Below are 22,805 nucleotides of genomic sequence, written 5' to 3'. Positions count from 1 at the left end.
CCTCTGACATCAAAAGCTGAAGCAGAGGACATGAAAACCCTCACTGTGCATCTTCTCTAGTCTGGCCAGAATCATTCCTAGGTCGGTGGTCTCTTATCCGGAGGGAATGCTGCTTGCTTGTTTTGTCAAAATCACAAAACTGAGGGAAAGCATCAGGCCGTTGGTTGATAACAGTGGTGAAGCAAGTTTTTCCAAAGGGCTGGTTTGTTGTTAACCCTTAGGGGAAAAAAAAAGCCTCTTTTTTTTTTTTTTTTTTTTGAGACGGAGTCTCTCTCTGTCGCCCAGGCTGGAGTGCAGTGGCGCGATCTCGGCTCACTGCAAGCTCCGCCTCCCGGGTTCAGGCCATTCTCCTGCCTCAGCCTCCCGAGTAGCTGGGACTACAGGCGCCTGCCACCACGCCCGGCTAATTTTTTTTTATTTTTAGTAGAGATGGGGTTTTACCGTGTTAGCCAGGATGGTCTCGATTTCCTGACCTCGTGATCCGCCCGCCTTGGCCTCGCAAAGTGCTGGGATTACAGGCATAAGCCACCGCGCCCGGCCAAAAAAGCCTAATTCTTACCAGCTGGTGCCCTGCAGTTCCAGGCTCTTGGTGTCCCAAACAAAGACACCAAGAGCGTGGAACTGCACCAAAAACCAAAACCAAGGTAGGGGCAAGATGATAATCACAGAATGTCACCGGTATATGTTTAGGTTCAAATACTATTATGAGAAGTGGCAGGTAAAGGAGGTAGGAAAAAGAAAACACATCATGTAATTGACTGTTGTATGGAAATATTTGATGCTGAAAGTTATAATTTAAAACTATAAACCAAATATTAGAAGTGTGTCTAGTTCGAAGGGAGGAAAACCATCAAAAACATTTTTAGTGCAATATTTAACATGAGCTATACAACCCTTCCTAAATGCCAAAGGCACACACAGACACACACACAGACACAGACACAGACACACACACACACACAATCACACTCACGAAGAATACAAATGACTAGAACCAAGAAATGTAAATACATTCTGCTACGTATGGTAAACATAGCCTACAATGTGGAAGAGATTAGAAAATAAACATAGAAATGAAATGTTTTTATTAATTCGCATCAGTACCCACTAAAACCAATCAGCATAATCAAATATTATAACACTGAATGTAAAAAACAATCCAAAAGTCCAGAGTGATAGGCAAAAGGTTTTAATTGTATAGATTAAAATTAACTTTGGACAAAAATTAAAACTCAGGCAGAGAATGTTTTCTTCCTTTTGCAACAGCAGACACTAGTAAAAACAAAGGCACAGTAAAAATTGAGACCCAAAATTTGCAGTGTAGAGATATGAATATCATAATAGACACAGGGAGGATTAATAAATGATAAAATGTTTAGAGGATGATCATTAGAATACAGGATATTTATACTCTTGAAAACCGCTTTCCCAAGTACTTCATTATAAGTAAGGTGTCTCTAAAAGGGACAGATCTCCTAGACCCCTCCTTAACCAAGTAACCAGTCCTGATATCATAATGGTGCTGGACAAACTAGACCTTCTCTGCCCGCAGATGGGCTGAGGTTGGAAACTCACAGCATTGTCTCTGCAGTGTTCCCGGCAAAACGTTTAGGCTGAATTTAATCATGAAGACATTTTCAGACAACTTCAGAATGTAGATCATTGAGCCAGACAGCTGACCTGTCCTCTATAAACAAGTCCATGTCACCACCATCCATGACAACAACAAAAAGATGAGGAAATATTTGGGGTTCAAAATAACTAAAGAAATGCAGCTACATTATCTTTTTACTTTTTTCGAACACAAAATATCTCTTCTTCTTTTTGTTGTGTGATTTGTGGTGATATGGACTATGTGAAGGAGACAGGTCAGTTGTCCTGCTGAGTGTTCTACATTCTGCAGTTGTCTGGTGATTACCTCCTATGAAACTCAGGCTAAGCGTTTTCTGCAAGAACATGGCATTGTTCATATTCTGCACCGGCAGAGTCCTGGGTGACATGCTGTCTCCTGCCAGCGGCTCCTGACTCCTGTTCTCTACAGGATGGAATTGAGAGGAGCAGGGCTAAGGCCTCCCAATGCTGTTTGTCCATCTAGCTGTGGTCTTCCTAAGTACTGACACCAATTGGAGGCTGAAGGACTGTGGCTTCTCTAACCAAAGGAGCCTAGCGGGTTAACAATTGTCAAGAGCAGTTGGTGGTTCTGAAATACAATCCTCAGCCAAGGATCCCTCCTGTGTTACAGATGGATCAGCTAAAACAAGCCAACACTGAAGACACAAAGAATGAGGTTAGGTTCATTGAAACCAGGGTAACAATTTTGGATGAGCTAAACACAAAGATGACACTGACATTGAGCAGGTATAGAAGCTCAGAGACATGACTGCAAAATGAAATCCCTGAGGAATTTTGTAGCTACCCAGAGATACGTGGTTCAAATTAAAATGTCTGACTGATCACTCCCGGCATGTGCTGCACAGTTATGTGAATGTGTCACACCTAACGTGGGTCCATTGTCTTCAGACTGAGCACAGGTTGCCACTGGCATGGTTTGAGAATAGGAATAGAGCCATGCCCACTGACCCATCCTATGTCTGGGCTTCCAAATGGAACTAGGGTTTCATTCAAATCTTCACGTGCCTATAGGTCCTGCCTGCAGGAATGACACCTCTCGGCTTAGTAAGGGCTGTTTATTGTGGGAATATGACTTCCATCTGGAACACCAGGTGGAGACTTGTCACCGTCAAAGTAAAAAACCTATTGTCCACGTAAAGGGCGAAGCTGATGTGCTCTTCCTCAAATGAGTAAAACACACTTCTGTAGTGCTGGAATGAGTCAGGTAGTTCAAAGTACATTGACGGAGTCGAATAACATCTATCCAGTGAGTCCTGTAAGACTTCAGGCTCTTCCACTTCCATCAGCACGCCGTTGAGCCTGGAAAAGGAGACAAAACTAAAGAAGCAGCCAGGGAAAATCAGACACCACAGAGCCCCACTAGATTTCAGAAGTAACATAAGGAAGTGGTTAGAAAAGAAAAAGGATAGATCCATTAATGAGGTAAAAAAAAAAAAAAATTATTGCCTTTATGTTGGGATAGAACAGGGCCAGGTAGAAAACAATGAAAGAGAAAGACAGAGAGAGAGAGACAGAGACAGAGACAGAGAGAAAGTGAGCTAGTGAATTGGCCAGGTGGCATACTGGTAAGGGAGTAAAAGGACACTCTGAGTTAGTGCCCTCATGACACACAGCAAACGGTGATCATGAAAAGAGTGAGCTCAATAGTTTTCCATAAAATATGCTCAAAATTCGATGCAGTGGCCATGAGAGTACAGCTTTTGAAGTATGGTCAACCTATGGTACGTTAGGAAATGATAAGGGGAGGAAGAAATGGAAACCTAAACATCTACTGCAATGAAAACCAACAGCAATGACAGTAGGAGTAATTCAGCCTTCGTTGAAAACGTGACATCAAACACACTCTGGTTTCCCTGAATCTGTTGCCTCCAGGTGTTAACACAGAATTAAGCATCCACAATTGCTGAAAGTTACCTGGGGCATGGTGGGTTTGGATCTTCTTCCCCTTCTTTTCTTCCCCTTCCCCTTCTTTTCAATTTCTGCAATACATTCAGACATGGACAGATACATTAAGCTGATTCCCCTACACATATAACAATCCACTGTCTAATCCTCACACAGGGACCTCAGGCTCCTCAGCATAAGAATAGGACACTGTGAGAGATATATTTCAGGAGGCCTGAAGGCTGGTCATGATAGAAATTCCTCAGTTTTTCTCCCAGAAACTGTGGGTAAAATGTCCCTATTCTAGTAGATCGTTATCCCAATATCATTTGTCCCAAGTTTGTGCAAACAGTTATGCCATATTTTTCCAATCAATTTAAAGCAAATACCCTCAAATGATTTCTAGGAGAAAAACTGCAATATTTAGCCCTGTCTCATCAAATACTCAGATTGTTCATGGTTGTGAGGACTTTAGACACTGAAATTAGAGTGAAAAAGGAAATCTACAAACCCTTGAGTCAAAATCATAGTTCTCTGAATTTGTCACATCTGCCCAGGTCCGATGTCATGAGAGTAGAATCAGAGTGCCACAGGTATGGCCTGAAACTAGGAAGAGAGCCATGTTCACTGACCCATCCCATGTCTGGGCTTCCAGGTAGAACTAGAGTTTCATTCAACCTACATGTGCCTATAGGTCCTCACTGCAGCAATGACATCTCTCAGCTCAGTAATGGCCACTTGGAGCAGGAATATGATCTTTATATGGAAGACTCAGTGGATCCTTATCACCTTCATAGAAAGGTACTCACCTTCCACGTCAAGAGAAAAGCCAACATGTTTTTCCTCCAATGCATAAAATGAACTTCCATAGGCCTGGCAGGAGTCAGGCTGTTCAAGACAACTGGAAGGAGTTGAATAACATCTATCCAGTGAGTCCTGCAAGACTTCAGGCTCTACTACCTCCAGCAGCTCCCTGCTGAGCCTGGAAAAGGAGGAAAAAGTGAAGAATAAGCCAGGGGAAATCAGACACAACAGAGCCCCAACTAGGTTTCATGGGTAGCGTAAGGAAGTGGTTAAAAAAGTAAAAGGATAGATCCATTAATGAGGTAACAAATTATTGCCTTCATGTTGGGACAGAACAGGGCCAAATGGAAAAGAATGAAAGAGAAAGACAGATAGACACACACACACACACAGACACACACACACACACAGAGAGAGAACGAGCTCAGTGAATTGTCCAGGTGACACACTGATGAGGGAGTAACAGGACACTCTGAGTTAGTGCCCTCAGGACACACAGCATACAGTGATCATGAAAAGACTGCGCTCAATAATTTTCCATAAAATGTGCTCAAGTTTCCATGCAGTCGCCATGAGAAGACAGTTTCTGAAGTCTGGTCCACCTACAGTAGCTTAGTAAATGATAAGGGGAGGAAGAAATGGAAACCTAAATATCTACTGCAATGAAAACCAACAGCAATGTTAGTAGGAATAATTCAGGCTTGGTTGAAAAGATGTAATCGATAATGTCAGCCCGCTCTGTTTTCCCTGAACCAGGAGTCTCCAGATGTCAACACAGAAGTAGCTGTTCACAATTGCTCGGTTACCTGGGGCATGGTGGGCCTTGGTCTTCTTCCTCTTCTTGGTCCTTTTTAATTCCTGCAATACATTCAGACAGGGACAGACAAAATAAGCCAATTCACCTACACCCATAACAGTCCACTGTCTAACCCCCACACAGGGATCTCAGGCTCCTCAGCATGAGAACAGGACAATGTGAGAGATATACTTCAGGAGGCCTGAAAGCTGGTCATGATATTCTTTGGTTTGCATCTCAGAACCAAGGGTGAAATATCCCCATTCTGGTAGATCGTTATCCCAAAATCATTTATCCCAAGTTTGTGCAAACAGTTATGCCTTACTGTTCCCATCAGTTCAAAGAAAATGCCCCAGATGATTTCTAGGAGGAAAACTGCAGTATTCAGCCCTGTCTCATCAAATGCCCAGTTCGTTCATGGATGCAAGAATTTTAGACACTGAAATTAGAATGAAGGAGCAAATCTACAAACGCTTGAGTCCAAATCATAGTTCTGTGAATTTTTTACATCTGCCTGGGTCCAATGTGCTGAGAGCGGGCTCAGGTTGCCACAGGCATGGCTGCAGACTAGGAATAGAGCCTTGCTCACTGACCCATTTCATGTCTAGGCTTCCAACTGAGACTACAGTTTCATTACAACCTATATGCGCCCATAGGTCCTGCCTGCGGCAATGACATCTCTCGGGTCAGTAAGGGCCACTTGGAACAGGAATATCACCCCTATCTGGAAGACCAGGTGGAGGCTTATCACCTTCATAGTAAGGTACTCACTGTCCACGTCAAGAGCCAAGCCAAGGTACTGTTCCTCCAATGAGTAAACAGCACTGCTGTAGGGCTGGCCTAAGTCAGGCAATTCAAGATAACCTGAAGGAGTCGAATAACATCTATCCAGTGAGTCCTGCAAGACTTCAGGCCCTTTCTCATCCAGCAGCTCCCTGCTGAGCCTGGAAAAGTAGGAAAAAGTAAAGAATAAGCCAGGGGGGAATCAGAAACCACACAGCCCCAGCTAGATTTCATGGCTAACATAAGGAACTGTTTAAAAAGAAAAAGGACAGATCCATTAATGAGGTAATGAATTATTGCCTTTATGTTGGGATAGACCAGAGCCAGGTAGAAAAGAATGAAAGAGAAAGACAGGGAGAGGGAGAGAGAGAGAGAGGAGAAAGTGAGCTCAGCGAATTGGCCGGGTGACACACTGATGAAGGGGTCAAAGGACACTCTGAGTTAGTGCCCTCGGGACACACAGCGAACAGTGATCATGAAAAGAGTGGGCTCAATAATTTTCCATAAACTTGCTCAAGATTCCATGCAGTTGCCATACAGCCTTTGAGGTATGGTCAACCTACAGTAAGTTAGTAAATGATAAGGGGAGGAAGAAATGGAAACCTAAACATCTACTGCAATGAAAACCAACAGCAATGTCAGTAGGAGTAATTCAACCTTCGTTGAAAACATGAAATTGAACACACTCTTGTTTTCCCTGGACGTGGCATCTCCAGGTCTCAACACAGAATGAAGCATCCATAATTGCTCAAAGTTACCTGGGGCATGATGGGTCTTGGTCTTCTTCCACTTCTTGGTACTTTTCAATTCCTGCAATAAGTTCAGACATGGACAGACATATTAAGCTGGTTCTCCTACACACATAACAATCCACTGTCTAATCCTCACACAGGGACTTCAGGCTCCTCAGCATGAGAATAGGACACTGTGAGAGATATTCTTCAGGAGGCCTGAAGGCTGATCACAATAGAGAGTCCTTGGTTTTTGTCCCAGAAACTGTGGGTAAAATTCCCTATTCTGGTAGATCGTTATCCCAATATCATTTGTCCCAAGTTTGTGCAAATGGTTATGCCATATTTTTCCAATCGATTTACAGCAAATGCCCCCAAATGGTTGCTAGGAGAAAAACTGCACTATTCAGCCCTGTCTCATCAAATACTCAGATTGTTCATGGTAGCGAGGATTTTAGACGCTGAAATTAGAGTGAAGGATGAAATCTACAAGATCTACAAAATTGAGACAAAATCAGAGTTGTGTAAATTCGTCACATCTGCCCAGATCCAACATCTTGAGAGTAGGATTAGGGCGCCACAGGCATGGCCTGAGACTAGGAAGAGAGCCTTGCTCACTGACCCATCCCTTGTCTGGGCTTCCAAGTGGAACTAGAGTTTCATTCAACCTACATGTGCCTATAGGTCCTCCCTGTGGCAATGACATCTCTCAGCTCAGTAAGGGCCACTTGCAGTAGGAATATGACCCTAACCAGAAGACTCAGTGGATCCTTATCACCTTCATAGAAAGGTACTCACCATCCATGTCAACAGCCAAGCCAACACGCTGTTGCTCCAATACGTAAAAGGCACTTCTGTAGGGCTGGCATGAGTCAGTCAGTTCAAGACAACCTGAAGGAGTTGAATAACATCTATCCAGTGAGTCCTGTAAGACTTCAGGCTCTTCCACTTCCATCAGCACGCCGTTGAGCCTGGAAAAGGAGACAAAACTAAAGAAGCAGCCAGGGAAAATCAGACACCACAGAGCCCCACTAGATTTCAGAAGTAACATAAGGAAGTGGTTAGAAAAGAAAAAGGATAGATCCATTAATGCCGTCAAAGTAAAAAACCTATTGTCCACGTAAAGGGCGAAGCTGATGTGCTCTTCCTCAAATGAGTAAAACACACTTCTGTAGTGCTGGAATGAGTCAGGTAGCTCAAAGTACATTGACGGAGTCGAATAACATCTATCCAGTGAGTCCTGTAAGACTTCAGGCTCTTCCACTTCCATCAGCATGCCGTTGAGCCTGGAAAAGGAGACAAAACTAAAGAAGCAGCCAGGGAAAATCAGACACCACAGAGCCCCACTAGATTTCAGAAGTAACATAAGGAAGTGGTTAGAAAAGAAAAAGGATAGATCCATTAATGAGGTAAAAAAAAAAAATTTATTGCCTTTATGTTGGGATAGAACAGGGCCAGGTAGAAAACAATGAAAGAGAAAGACAGAGAGAGAGAGACAGAGACAGAGACAGACAGAAAGTGAGCTACTGAATTGGCCAGGTGGCATACTGGTAAGGGAGTAAAAGGACACTCTGAGTTAGTGCCCTCATGACACACAGCAAACTGTGATCATGAAAAGAGTGAGCTCAATAGTTTTCCATAAAATATGCTCAAAATTCGATGCAGTGGCCATGAGAGTACAGCTTTTGAAGTATGGTCAACCTATGGTACGTTAGGAAATGATAAGGGGAGGAAGAAATGGAAACCTCAACATCTACTGCAATGAAAACCAACAGCAATGACAGTAGGAGTAATTCAGCCTTCGTTGAAAACGTGACATCAAACACACTCTGGTTTCCCTGAATCTGTTGCCTCCAGGTGTTAACACAGAATTAAGCATCCACAATTGCTGAAAGTTACCTGGGGCATGGTGGGTTTTGATCTTCTTCCCCTTCTTTTCTTCCCCTTCTTCTTTTCTTCTTGGATCTTCTTCCCCTTCTTTTCTTCCCCTTCCCCTTCTTTTCAATTTCTGCAAAAAATTCCAACATGGACAGACACATTAAGCTGATTCCCCTACACACATAACAATCCACTGTCTAATCCTCACACAGGGACCTCAGGCTCCTCAGCATAAGAATAGGACACTGTGAGAGATATATTTCAGGAGGCCTGAAGGCTGGTCATGATAGAAATTCCTCAGTTTTTCTCCCAGAAACTGTGGGTAAAATGTCCCTATTCTAGTAGATCGTTATCCCAATATCATTTGTCCCAAGTTTATGCAAACAGTTATGCCATATTTTTCCAATCAATTTAAAGCAAATACCCTCAAATGATTTCTAGGAGAAAAACTGCAATATTTAGCCCTGTCTCATCAAATACTCAGATTGTTCATGGTTGTGAGGACTTTAGACACTGAAATTAGAGTGAAAAAGGAAATCTACAAACCCTTGAGTCAAAATCATAGTTCTCTGAATTTGTCACATCTGCCCAGGTCCAATGTCATGAGAGTAGAATCAGAGTGCCACAGGTATGGCCTGAGACTAGGAAGAGAGCCATGCTCACTGACCCATCCCATGTCTGGGCTTCCAGGTAGAACTAGAGTTTCATTCAACCTACATGTGCCTATAGTTCCTCACTGCAGCAATGACATCTCTCAGCTCAGTAATGGCCACTTGGAGCAGGAATATGATCTTTATATGGAAGACTCAGTGGATCCTTATCACCTTCATAGAAAGGTACTCACCTCCCATGTCAAGAGAAAAGCCAACATGTTTTTCCTCCAATGCATAAAACGAACTTCCATAGGCCTGGCAGGAGTCAGGCTGTTCAAGACAACTGGAAGGAGTTGAATAACATTTATCCAGTGAGTCCTGCAAGACTTCAGGCCCTTTCTCATCCAGCAGCTCCCTGCTGAGCCTGGAAAAGTGGGAAAAAGTAAAGAATAAGCCAGGGGGAATCAGAAACCACACAGCCCCAGCTAGATTTCATGGCTAACGTAAGGAAGAGTTTGAAAAGAAAAAGGACAGATCCATTAATGAGGTAACAAATTATTGCCTTTATGTTGGGATAGAACAGGGCCAGGTAGAAAACAACAAAAGAGATAGACACACACACACAGAGTGAGCTCAGTGAATTCGTCAGGTGACACACTGATGAGGGAGTCAAAGGACACTCTGTATTTGTGCTCTCAGGACACACAGTGAACAGTGATCATGAAAAGCATGTCCTCAATAATTTTGCAAAAAATGTGCTCAAGTTTCCCTGCAGTTACCATGAGAATACAGCTTTTGAGGTATGGTCAACCAATCCAGTCTCTCATTGCTGGATATTTGGCTTGGTTCCAAGTCTTTGCTATTGTGAATAGTGCCGCAATAAACATATGTGTGCATGTGTCTTTACAGCATCATGATTTATAATCCTTTGGGTATACACCCAGTAATGGGATGGCTGGGTCAAATGGTATTTCTACTTCTAGATCCCTGAGGAATTGCCACACTGCCTTCCACAATCGTTGAACTAGTTTACAGTCCCACCAACAGTGTAAAAGTGTTCCTATTTCTCCACATCCTCTCCAGCATCTTCAACATTCTTAAAGAAAAGAATTTTCAACCCAGAATTTCATATCCAGCCAAACAAAGCTTCATAAGTGAAGGAGAAATAAATCCTTCACAGAGAAGCAAATGCTGAGAGATTTTGTCACCACCAGGCCTGCCTTACAAGAGCTCCTAAAGGAAGCACTAAACATGGAAAGGAACAACCGGTACCAGCCACTGCAAAAACATGCCAAACTGTAAAGACCATTGACGCTAGGAAGAAACTACATCAACTAACGGGCGAAATAACCAGCTAACATCATAACGACAGGATCAAATTCACACATAACAATATTAACCTTAAATGTAAATGGGCTAAATGCCCCAGTTAAAAAAACACAGAATGGCAAATTGGATAAAGAGTCAAGACCCATCAGTGTGCTGTACTCAGGAAACCCATCTCACATGCAGAGACCCACATAGGCTCAAAATAAAGGGATGGAGGAAGATCTACCAAGCAAATGGAAAACAAAAAAAGGCAGGGGTTGCAATCCTAGTCTCTGATAAAACAGACTTTAAACCAACAAAGATCAAAAGAGACAAAGAAGGCTACTACATAATGGTAAAGGGATCAATTCAACAAGAAGAGTTAACTATCCTAAATATATATGCACCCTATACAGGAGCACCCAGATTCATAAAGCAAGTCCTGAGAGACCTACAAAGAGATTTAGACTCCACACAATCATCATGGGTGACTTTAACACCCCACTGTCAATATTAGACAGATCAATGAGACAGAAGCTTAACAAGGATATCCAGGACTTGAACTCAGCTCTCCACCAAGCAGACCTAAAAGACATCTACAGAACTCTTCACCCCAAATCAACAGAATATACATTCTTCTCAGCACCACATCACATTTATTCCAAAATTGACCACATAGTTGGAGGTAAAGCACTCATCAGCAAATGTAAAAGAATGGAAATCACAACAAACTGTCAGACCACAGTGCAATCAAATTAGAACTCAGGATTAAGAAACTCACTCAAAACCGCACAACTACATGGAAACTGAACAACCTGCTCCTGAATGACTACTGGGAAAATAACAAAATGAAGGCAGAGATAAAGATGTTCTTTGAAACCAATGAGAACAAAGACACAACATACCAGAATCTCTGGGACACATTTAAAGCAATGTGTAGAGGGAAAATTATAGCACTAAATGCCCACAAGAGAAAGCAGAAAAGATCTAAAATTGACACCCTAACATCACAATTAAAATAACTAGAGAAGCAAAGCAAACAAATTCAAAAGCTAGCAGAAGACAAGAAGTAACTAAGATCAGAGCAGAACTAAAGGAGATAGAGACACAAAAAACCCTTCAAAAAATCAATGAATCCAGGGCTGGTTTTTTGAAAAGATCAACAAGAAAACCCTGTTTGGCTAGTTCACCTGGCTCATCTGATGGCAAGTTCCTATCTTGAGAGGACTATGAAATTAAAACCAATACAAGTGCCACAAATAACATACAACATTGTAAATCAGCACAATTTGTAGCTGGGTGAATGGAAGAAATAGTTCTATTCATCACTTCCTCATTTTCCCTAAATCTACCATCTCCAGATGTCACTACTGAATTAACAGCCAACAATTCCACAACATTACCTGGGAGACACTGGCCCTTTTTCTTCCTCTTCCTCATCATCACTTTCATTTTCTGTAAATAAATTCAGAGAAGCAGGTGACATTAAGCAATTCATACTTCACATATGAACAAATCACTGTCCAGTCATAGCACAAGGACATAACTATTCTCAGTGCAAGAATAAGGATTCTGACAGGAATATTCTAGGGTGTCCTAGATTAACTTTGGTGAGAATTAGATGACCCTGCTTTCCAGATCCACAGGCCAAAATCTCCCTCTACGTGTAGACCATAATGCCATATTCCCTACCTGAGTCAAAGTTAAACAAAATTTTCTCCCCAAAAAAATCTCCAAAAATTGGTCAAACAATTTTCTAAGAGTGTTGCTGCAGTACGGACTTATATTACCAGGTAACATGGACATTAAATGTTTAGAGGCATCTATACATGAAACACGACTGATAGATAAATTTGAACAACTCTTGCTTTAAACAGAATCTGTGATTTGGGAGGCCAAGACAGGTGAATCATTTGAGGTCATGAGTTCAGGACTACCCTGGCCAATATGGGGAAACCCTGTCTCTACTAAAAATACAAAAATTAGCCAGATGTGATGTTGTGCACCTGTGGTCCCAGCAACTCAGGAGGCTGAGGCAGGAGAATCACTTGAACCTGGGAGGCAGAGGTTGCACCAAGCCAAGATGGTGCCACTGCACTCCAGCCTGGGTGACAGAGCAAGACTCCATCGCAAAAAAAAAAAAAAAAAAAAAAAAAAAATCCACGATGCTACAAAGAAACATTGGATCAGCCATTGCATTGACAGGGTGGAAAACCAGGGTCCAGCCTTCCTTTATGGAAATATATCAGCAAAGTAAAGAAGAAAAGTTTCCGTCCTGATTTCAGGGTGACTGTGCAGCTAAGCAAGCTGACTTAAAGGAGATCCAGATGAAAGCTGAGAGCAGTGAAGCCTGGGGAACAATATTTCCAAATACAAAGGCAAGGCTGCCAGCTTCCTTAAACAGGGATAGAAACTCCATGGACATTGTTCAGGGATAGATGACTTAATCACAGATGACAAGAGATACTGAATTGAAGCTAGGAGGCCTGACAGATACTGCCTGTGCACCCCCTGCACTCAGGTGACTACGAGATTGTCACACTTGCCTGGGGTTGAGTAACTTGATACTGGGGACTGGAAGACAAAGGCATGACATTAGCTGAGAAGGACAAAAAAACTCCCTGATATCTGTTTAGAAACCCATCATAGTTTTTTATTCAAATGAATTTGTGTTTATAGAGCCTGTCTTCAGAGTTTATCTTCCTCAGCCTAGAGAGAGGTATGAGACACAAGGAAAACAGAGGCTACCTGGAATAATGTGTACAGCATCCTCCCATTCAACATGAGAGGATGAGCCAATGAGAGTTGAGTCGACTTTGTCTTCCTCAAATGTGAATTTGGTTTTCCCATGTGGCTGGTTGGAGTCATAGGGCCATGGCTATTTGAACAAGTGATGGCACATTCCTCCAGTGAGTCCTCAGGGACTTCCTTTTCTTCAGCCTTCCGCATCTCCCTGATGAACCAGGTGGGACAGAGATGACAGAAGATTAAACACAGAGGTATTGGACCCCAGGGAGTCCTAGCTGGTTTTGACAGGCGGCATTAAGAGAGTGGTCCCAGAAAGCAAAATGGAGGTTCCCTTAAAGAGGGAACAGGCACTCCTCTTCTCTCTGCAACAGAGCATGGCTGCCATGGGAGCCAGAGGAAGAGAGCAGCTGGTGTTCAGTGCACTGGACAGATAGGAGCTGAGGAGGATGAAGACTCAGCTATCCCTGTATGGTACAGACATGACACTTGGCACACATAGAGAAACACGACAGCTGCCGCACCCTGTGTCTAAGCTGGGTTCAATTTCACATACTGTGGCCAAGGGGATGCGGGCTTTTGGCCCACCATAGATGCCAGAGAGGCTGTGCCTCCTAGACATTTTCATGTGTTACCACCCATTACTTGCTCCTGAGTATTCAGTGTTACCTGGGGGGAGATGATTTCTGCACTTTCTCAGCCTCCTCAACTTGAACATCTTCATCCTCATCTTCGTCATTTTCTATAAATACAAAATGTTCGTTCAGATATTTCCCACTTCACATTCCGCAAGCACAGTCAGCCCAACGTGCACAGAGACATGAACATCTACGTATGGTTCAGCATTGTACTGAAAACTCTCATGTTTTATCTTTCACAAAATGCCCTGGCATGGTTTCCTGATCCATCGGGCAATGCATTTCTGATGTGGAGGGCCACCATCAAGATGTGGCCAAATACTGAAAAGACCTTTTGCTTCCCATATCACTGGAGGCTTGTGCAGCCTCTCTCTGGACTTTGGCAGCTGTCTCCCCCATCCTGCCACAGATCTGATTCCCAGGAACAGGCTTGGTGTCCTGTCACAGTTCGCATTTCAAACCTCATTCTTTCTCTTAGGAGAGGACAAACTTGTCCCACAGTCCTCTATGCGTCATGAGACTGCACAGGCCCTCCATGTGGCTTCTGCTGTGTTATTCAGGGACATTCTATCCATGGGGAGTGCTCCAGTCTGAAGCACTTCCTACCACCAAATGCCCCCACATCAAGTGCCTTCTCCAACACCACATGGAGAGGGGCTTCATCTCATTTTGAAAAGCATTCGTAAGTGTTCCCATATTTGGATGCTTCAGACCCTTGCAAGAGACAATTTGTCTGCCTTTGCAGATGCAGAGAGAGAAACTCTGGAAAGATAAATCACTCACTCACCGACACTTACTAAGAACATTGCCCAAAAGACAGCCTGGGAACCTTCATTCTTAGCCCAGAGCTCTTTTCACTCCAACAAGCGCCCTCCCATCACAGCCTCCTTCCTGTCCTTTAAAACTAGATAGATGCTGCCTCTTGCTCCAAAGACCACCTTCCATCAAGGAAGGAGGGACACTTGCAATACTGTGACCTCCAAACCCATGGGTTTCCCATCTCTGTTCTTACCCAGGAAGTCCTGGTCATGTCATGGCCACATAGGTGTAGCAGAAAAAAACCCCACTGATACAACTGTCATTGTGAAAGTATGGAGGTCTGGAGCCTCTCATAAGCCTGGGGTTTTGGGTCATCAGGGCCTATGGCCACCTTACCTGGGCTGAGCTTTGGACAAGTTGCTGTGCCAGTCTACACCCCTCAGCCAGCTGTTCTTGGAGGTCCTGCCCCTGGGACTTGTCCGGCTCATCCGGAGTGAGGAGGGCCTGGAGATGCTCATTCAATGAGCGGGCGGCATCTCTCCCTTCCCGTAACTTCTCCTTTAACTGGGTCAGCTCTCGTTCCTGAGAGTGAACCAGGACTTTATATTGCCTAAGGTGAGACGGTAGAGAACATTTAAGAGTAGAAAGGGTTGAGTGATCCGTTCAAATATTGCAACAGAGACTTCTGAGACAATGTCCTCAAGGAGACCTTCAAGCAGAAGGTCAGCACATGTTGAAAGGAATGTCTGTGGCCAAGAGAAAGAATAGAAAATGGTTTACAGGCTTCCTCTGTATCAGAGAGGGCTCCTGCAAGATCCTCGATGATGTTCCATTCATCTTTCCCTTCTGTAAACAAAAGTAGGTGTCTTCCTCATTCCGTTTCAAAAAGACATCCTTTCAGTTCCTCACTCTGGCCATGGACATTTCCATGTGAAAATACACATAGTGCATCTTGCGGCCACTAGATACAAAGCCATGTACAGAAATGAGGCCAGATGCAGATGGGGCGAATTGAAAAGACGAAAGAAGAAAAGAATGACAGGGTCGAGAAGGCAACATTGATTGAGTGAAAGAATGAGAAGCCGCAGTCAGTCAGGAGGTGATTCTCACTCAGGGTAAGTGGGGTGGTGACGGCACACCATTTTGAGTATACTGAATGCTGCTGTGTGGTTCACACTCCTTTGGTTAATTTTGTGTTATGTAAATTTCACATCAACAATTACTTGCTCGAAAAAGAGAAAACAAGGCCCTGACAAACAACTGCAACCCATACATTTTTATTATACTTCTTCTCTGCTTGATAAATACTTGTGTGTTGCGAGCCTGCCATGGCAATTCCTGCCCTTCCCCTGGCCCAGCTTCATTCTTATTTCTCCCCACCGAGCTGTTGTACTTCAGAGATGTACACACCTGCCCCCCTGCCTGCCCCCATGGGGTCCCCTCACCTGAGCTCCTCAGCTTGCTTGAGCTGCTCCGCAAGCTTCTCCTCCTTGAACTGTCGTTGCTCATTCCTCAGCATAGATTTTATGAGGTCTTCGCACTCTTCATATTCTGAGAAAAGACAGACACGCCTGCCTCAGTGGAAGGCTGGACATGCTGCTGTGGTCATTGCCTACAGGGCAGGAGCCAGGTCCATCCCAAGGACAAAACTCTCCCCAGTACCAGGGTCTAGACAGGGATTTCCACATCTTTACTCTTCAGTCTCCTGACTTTCTGGCATCTGATCCTCCAAAATTTAGAGATGAGGAAAGAGAACCTCAAGGGCACATCAAGGAAGCTGACAAGATGATTCAACCACAACAAAGTGGAGTCAGAATTCACAGTCCCTGAGGTCTGACTCTGAATGCGGGGCCACTTTCCCAAGCCTTGCAGCCTCTCCTCTAAAACACTGCACTGGGGCATGAGTAGTGATTTCTTGTACAGTCGGGAAGGCCCCTAGGACTATGGGACTGATAGTTTCCCTTTTACTGGGAATTTCAAGGACAAGTATGCGAAAGATTTTTAAAATCTTTGATTTTTAAATCATATCTTCAGTTATGATTTTAAGAATCATATCTGAAGCATAAAGTGTGACACATAACACCATAAGGCCATGAAGGAAATATGCCCAAATGCTAATAAAGTTTGTGTTAATTTAGAAACAGCAGAATGAAGAACTAATAGATAGTGTTTACTGTGTGCCAATAAATGCTCTAGGAGATTGACAAGAAATAGCTCATGTAATTCACTGCAGCAATTTACAGAGGTAGGTATTATTGTAGTACCCTCTGAACAGGTGAGGTAACTGAGGGACAGACACGACAAGCAACTTGGATGGAGCCCAGGAGACAGGCCCACGGTCCCTGCTCTGTACACTGCACTGCTGTCTCCACACATTCTCGGGTGCGATCTTTCTTCCTCTTTAGCAACAAGACTCTGTGCCCCAGGAAGCAGGACTTCACTCTCACCAAGCTACTCTCTGCTTTTTATTCTTATTTTTATTTATCATTATTATTATTATGATTATTTTTACCAGTCTTGCCCTGTCGCCCAGGCTGGAGTGCAATGGCAAAATCTTGGCTCACTGCAACCTCAGCCTCCTGGGTTCAAAGGATTCTCCTGCCTCAGCCTCCTGAGCAGGGGTGATTACAGTCACCTGACACCACGCCCATCTACTTTTTGTATTTTTAGTGGAGATGGGGTTTCTCCATGTTGCCCAGGCTGGTCTCAAACTCCTGACCTCATGATCTGCCCGCCTCAGCCTCCCAAAGTGCTGGGATTACAGGAGTGAGCCACCATGCACGGCCCCTACTCCCTGCTCTTGATGCTGTCACTTATAGACAGCACAGGTTCTATTAGGAGTAGACTCCTCTTGAAGCCCCTCAGAGCAGGTACTGGCTACTATCACCAAGTTTCCCTCAGAGTCACGAGAACAGAGCTTTGCCTGTTGGGCCTCAACAGAAACTTGAACTGAATAAAAGTTCACTAGTCTCAGACATTTAGAACAACAGACTAGATGTTATTTGTCTGCAGGATCTTATATGGTACAGAGAGGATTCCTGAAAACACGATTGAGCCTCTTGGAGAAAACAGGTCATTCTGTGCCTGTGTCAGAAATCAATAAATGGCAGTTTAACTCTAGTCCCACCCCCACCTGATTGCAAACATGGAAAGTTGCTAAATACTTTGGTACCTCTGTCTTCCAACTTTGACAAAATGTTAAAATACCCATTTCTGTTTTCCTAGAAGTACAGGAAGGATGAAATTATTTTTGATGGAGAGAGCATTTAGTGTCTCAGAGAGAAGACAGGACATCATTCATCACTTTCATGATGGTGAGCCTATAGATCTTACTGTATTTCTTCTGTCCGTTGGCCAGGAAGCCGGCCAGTTGAGTTACAAAACATTTCTCTTGGAGGCTTCTGAACTGCTGTTTCTTCTCTGCCAGGTGGGGGCGCAATTTCTGGTTGATTTCTATAATGTTCATCTCTGCCTACTCGCTGGACAAAGGGCCGGCTGATACCACCATGCTGACGTTTGTGGCAGAAGAGGTGGGGCCAGGGACTGGGGAGAAGAAAGGCAAACACATGATGGGTTAAAAACTGGTGAAATCAAATAGGTTTAATCAGGACTGAGGGATGTCAGTAACTGAAATTCTTAACTTACTGTTGTGAAAAATGTGATCACTCCCCACAACACTTTAGGATCCTTCACCGCAAAAACAAGGTTCGAGGTGCCTGAACACAGAGCTGAAAGCACTGCCAGTAGCTCAGACTCTGATAAGAGTGGGGTAGAATGTGGCCAGCGTGCCAGGTAACCGTCTGCAGTTGCCATAACACAATTAGTAGGTGGGGTTGTCACGGATTCTTAGGAGCCCTGCATTCGAATTGCCCAGGCTTTGCTGAAACACAGGCACCCTAGTCTCACCTGAGGGTCACCACCAATGGGGATCATTCCTTCAGCATTCACTCTCAGTATTCGTGTACCCTTATGACAATGCCACAGACCCGTGTCTTTCCCAATACATCTAAGCATATTCCTCACTGTTTATCTCTTGTCTGTACAACATCATCAAGGCAGAAACAGTTTCCCAACAGGTTATATTTTCTTAATGGTAGTCATGAAGTCACCCCACCTGCTCTCAGTTAAAACAGAGCTTAAGGCTTTTCCACAGGTGTAAGATATCAAACTTTTAGCCTGCCCTGATATCCTCCGGGTCTTCTGCAGTTTTTTCTGTATCCACTAGAAAGTCAATGAATAATTCATTTTTTTAAAATGTTTTCTTTCCTGTCTCAGTATTCTTGCTGCTGCATCCCATTGTTAGACTGATTTCTTCTTTCTTACTGGGGCACCTTCTTGGGTTTTCATTACATTCTAGACCAGTTTGACATCCCTACGTCCAAAGCTCTTCCTCTATGTGGGTTGATTTGTTTTTCAATGTCACTGAGCACTACATTTTATACTTGTCACTTATAGATGTCATTCTAGTGCCAGAAGACCTCTTTTCAAGGTATCAAGTGATCAAAGTCATTTATATAGAGGTCTCCTGAAAACATGTGTGACCATCTATCTTGGGAAGTTTTGTAAACCTGATGCTATTTTGTTGTTTCCATTTTGTTTTCCCATATACTGAAAAGAACAGGGCCACGAGCAGTTCTTATGGAATATGGTTTGATATATATTTTGTTGAGATGACCTAACACCATTGATTTTGGGTTGCATTCCACTAACAGAACATGGCAAGATCAAGGTTATGGTCAGGGTTGGTTGGCGATCCTCAGTGTTGCAGTGCAGTAGAAGGTGAGTTTGAGGTGAGAGGAACAAGTAGGAAAGAGTGATCCCCTGAACCACCTCTTCGCTTTCTCAGCTTTCATCCCCACCTAGGTTTTGTGAGCCTGGAACTTGAGAGACTGTTCTGTAGCCCAGGTCTCCTAAGATTGGCTGCTGGACTTGCCTGAGTTGAGGGTGCAGTGGGTTGACCCTGGGCTGCCCAGCATTCATGTGGAAGTGAAGGAAGGAGGACTGGTTAATCCCATTTGAAAGCATCCCTCTCTGCAGCCCGCACCATCTTCCAGTGACACTGTAAGGATACTGCTTTGAGATGTATCAAAGGCTTTAAGTCAATGTATTTTCTAGGGTCTGGGAGACCTGACATTCTGTGTCAGAATGAAAATCTGTCAAGTTTCTAAATGAAAAAACTGCAGCTTCACAAAGTGTCATGGGTTACTTGAGGTCACAAAGGGATGAGTTTTCAGCACTGCCAATAAAAGCAATCACAATAATTATTCAGTAATTATTCATAGGATCCACACAATCCAGTAAATATTCACATATTTAGTAATTATTCATTGACCAATTCGTACAAGGCATTTTGCTCAAAACTGTGTTTATATTTGGACATTGTATCTTCATCATAATCCTTAAGGTAATGCTATTATCTATAAGTAACAGATAAGAAACCTGAAGATGAGGGACAGCTAATCAAGTATTTGGCCATATTTCCAGTTTTTGGTTTTTGTGATGCTGGAAGAATGACCAGAATGGGTCACGGGAAGAGTATTCATTCCTGTATTATTTTCCAGGACAGAGGTGTGCCCTTCTAGAGTACTGGGACCAAAATTCAGAAGTGTCTGAAACCTTGCTTTAACAGTATGGGAAATAACCTCTATCACCTGGAATTTCCCTGGAACTTTGGAATATACAAGAGAAGTATGAGACGTGGGTCTTCCCTTGGCTGTGTTTAATTCACTCTTCTATGGAATACCAATGATTCTCACTAAGACTTTTGCCTTTTTATAACCACAATGTATGTCTTATGGAGAAGATTTTACACTTTGCTCTATTTAGAAACAATAAATATGAGCAATAGTTTTAGGTTTTATGCCCTGGACTTCATATTTTTCTGATTTCTGTTTTGAGATTAAATTCTCATGTAAATAGAAAAATACTTATTATTTCTCATCAGGCCAAGTTTGTTATCAGCTTGAGTTTTTGAAGATGAAGCACAAACTTTTGATTTTATCTTTGTCCTCATCAGCGCCACTCATTGTCTGTCAGTATGACCTGGACTTGCCCCTGCATTTACCCTCATCCTGCTGAGCCATCTCCATGCACTGCCCAATTCCATCAGTGATTTGGGGTCCTCCCAAGGCTCCCTGAAATGTGCACAGGGATCAGGACGTCAGACACATTCCAGACACAAAGGCAACCCACACTGTAGAGTGAGCAGCTGTGTTCCCACTTCCCTAATGTTCCAGTGATGTCCTCAAACTGAAGGGAACACTTTCCCTTTTTAAGGGTCTGTTCTTCATGTCTCAATGCCTCTGATCTAGTGAACACAACTGTCCTGAAACTGAAAGAACCTGCTAAATTTCGAGTTTCTGGTTAGGTGGCTAGAATAGGTTTATAAGACTTCCTTACTTACCTATGACTGCTGAAGTTTGAATTCTTAGCAGTATGATTCCTTTTCTTGTAAGCTGAGCAGCTTAGGAAAGATTGGCCATGTTGCTGTGCAAAAAGAGGTAAACTTAATTTCTACTCAAAGCATGCTTGAATTTGAAACTAGGGCTTCCACTCTTCCAAAGTTGGACTGTCACTACCTCAGGCATGTGTCCCGAAGGGCTCATGTCTCTGTTGTACTCAAAGTTCAAATGGAGCCCAGCAAGCCAGATCTCCTTTACTTCTAGGTTCCCTCAACAGTTTCTCCTCTGCTTTAGAGACTGCCTTGAAAATATTCTTGTCCTGCTGTTGTGTTTTGGCTTTGGAATGATGTGATGCAGCTCAATGGGTCCTACCCCCAAGTTGATCAGAGTAAGAAACAGCTGGGAAAGTCAGTGCAAATTCAAGTTCATCGTCCTCCTTACAGGGATTCTGATTCAGAGGGCTCAGGTGGGGCCTGGAATGTGTTTGTTAACATGACTCAGATGTGCAGTCAGTTTGGGAACCCGCTGATACCATCGACCTTATAGTTTATGGGATGATTCTGTTTTGCTGATAAAGAAACTGAGGCATAGAGAGTCTGTAACTTGCCCAAGTTCCCCTTGCTGTAAGTCCTGGAGCCAGATCTCAGGTGGAGCAGCCTCTTCCCCATCCCCTTCCCACATTTTCCAATTCAGCTGGGTCAATTCTTTCCAAGTACGTGTTTCTCTCCCCTATACCTCATTTCTGAAAAAAGGAGAACTGGAATTTAACTTCTTTCATCTAATACATTTCCTCACAACATGCTGCCAGCATCATATGCTGGCCTCTTACTATTAAAGTGAGATGCCTTTTTTTTTTTTTTTTTTGAGACAGGGTCTTGTTCTGTCACCCAGGCTGGAGTGCAGTGGTGATTATAGATCACTGCAACCTTGAACTCCTAGGCTCAAGCGATCCTCCTGCCTCAGCTTTCCAAGTAGTTGGAACTCTAGGCACACATCACCATTTCTGGCTAATTTTTTATTTTTCATGGAGACAACGTCTTGCTATGTTGCTCAGGCTGGTTTTGAACTTCTGGCCTCAAGCGATCCTCCCACCTAGGCCTCCAAAAGTGCTGGGATTACAGGAGTAAACAACTGAGCCTGGCCCTGAAATTCTTTTTTTTTTTTTTTAATGAAAATACAAGGCATGGAGATATGGAAAGACACCTTGCTTTATTACTGTTATTATTATTTCTATAGTATAATTCATATATCACAAAAATCACCATTTTAAAGCATATATTTCAGTGTCTTTTACCATATTCCAAAAGTTCTGCAACCATCACCACTACCTAATTCCAGAATATTTTCATAATGCCAAAAAGCATGCCTGTACCTATGGGCAGTCACTCTCCAATTCCCCCCTTCTTGCAGTCTCTGACAACCACTAATCTACTTTCTCTATATATAGATGTACTTGTTCTGGGCACTTAATTCAACAAATGGTCCTGGGACAACTAAATATCCACATGTAAAAGAATCAAGTTAGACTCCCTCCTCGCACATAAAAATTAACTCAAAATGGATCAGAGACCTAAAGGTAGGTGGTAAAATTATAAATCACTTAGAAATAGTAAATCTTTGTAATGTGGGATGAGCAAAGTTTTCACAAATATGACTGAAAGCACAAGCAACAAAAGAAAAAATAAATTGTATTCCATCAAGTTAAAAACATTTGGGCTGAAAAGTATATCATCAAGAATGTGAAAAGACAGTAAACAGAATGACAGAAAATATCTGCAAATCATATTATCTGATAAGAGACTTGTATTTAGGATATATTTTTAAAAAACTATTACAGTTCAATATTAAAAAGA

General features: G+C 43.1%; 1 protein-coding gene and 1 pseudogene across 2 annotated transcripts in view; both read right to left on the bottom strand.

Moving 5' to 3' along the window:
- Positions 1–1,173: 1,173 nt before the first annotated feature.
- LOC107973276 (neuroblastoma breakpoint family member 9-like) lies at positions 1,174–21,080 on the bottom strand (annotated as a pseudogene).
- LOC112209249 (notch homolog 2 N-terminal-like protein R) overlaps positions 20,955–22,805 on the bottom strand; it is a 29,186-nt gene continuing 27,335 nt past the window's right edge. For both annotated transcript variants that reach the window (XM_063815470.1, XM_054670017.2), the window contains exon 4: positions 20,955–21,037. In XM_063815470.1, the coding sequence (XP_063671540.1) occupies positions 20,979–21,037 (59 nt within the window). In that variant the 3' untranslated portion in view covers positions 20,955–20,978. The remainder of the gene's footprint in view (positions 21,038–22,805) is intronic.

This window comes from Pan troglodytes, chromosome 1, assembly GCF_028858775.2.
Source record: "Pan troglodytes isolate AG18354 chromosome 1, NHGRI_mPanTro3-v2.0_pri, whole genome shotgun sequence".
Classification (NCBI taxonomy): Eukaryota; Metazoa; Chordata; class Mammalia; order Primates; family Hominidae; genus Pan; species Pan troglodytes.
The sequence above is the reverse complement of the archived record's forward strand: the minus strand, read 5'-3'. Positions and strand labels throughout refer to the sequence as shown.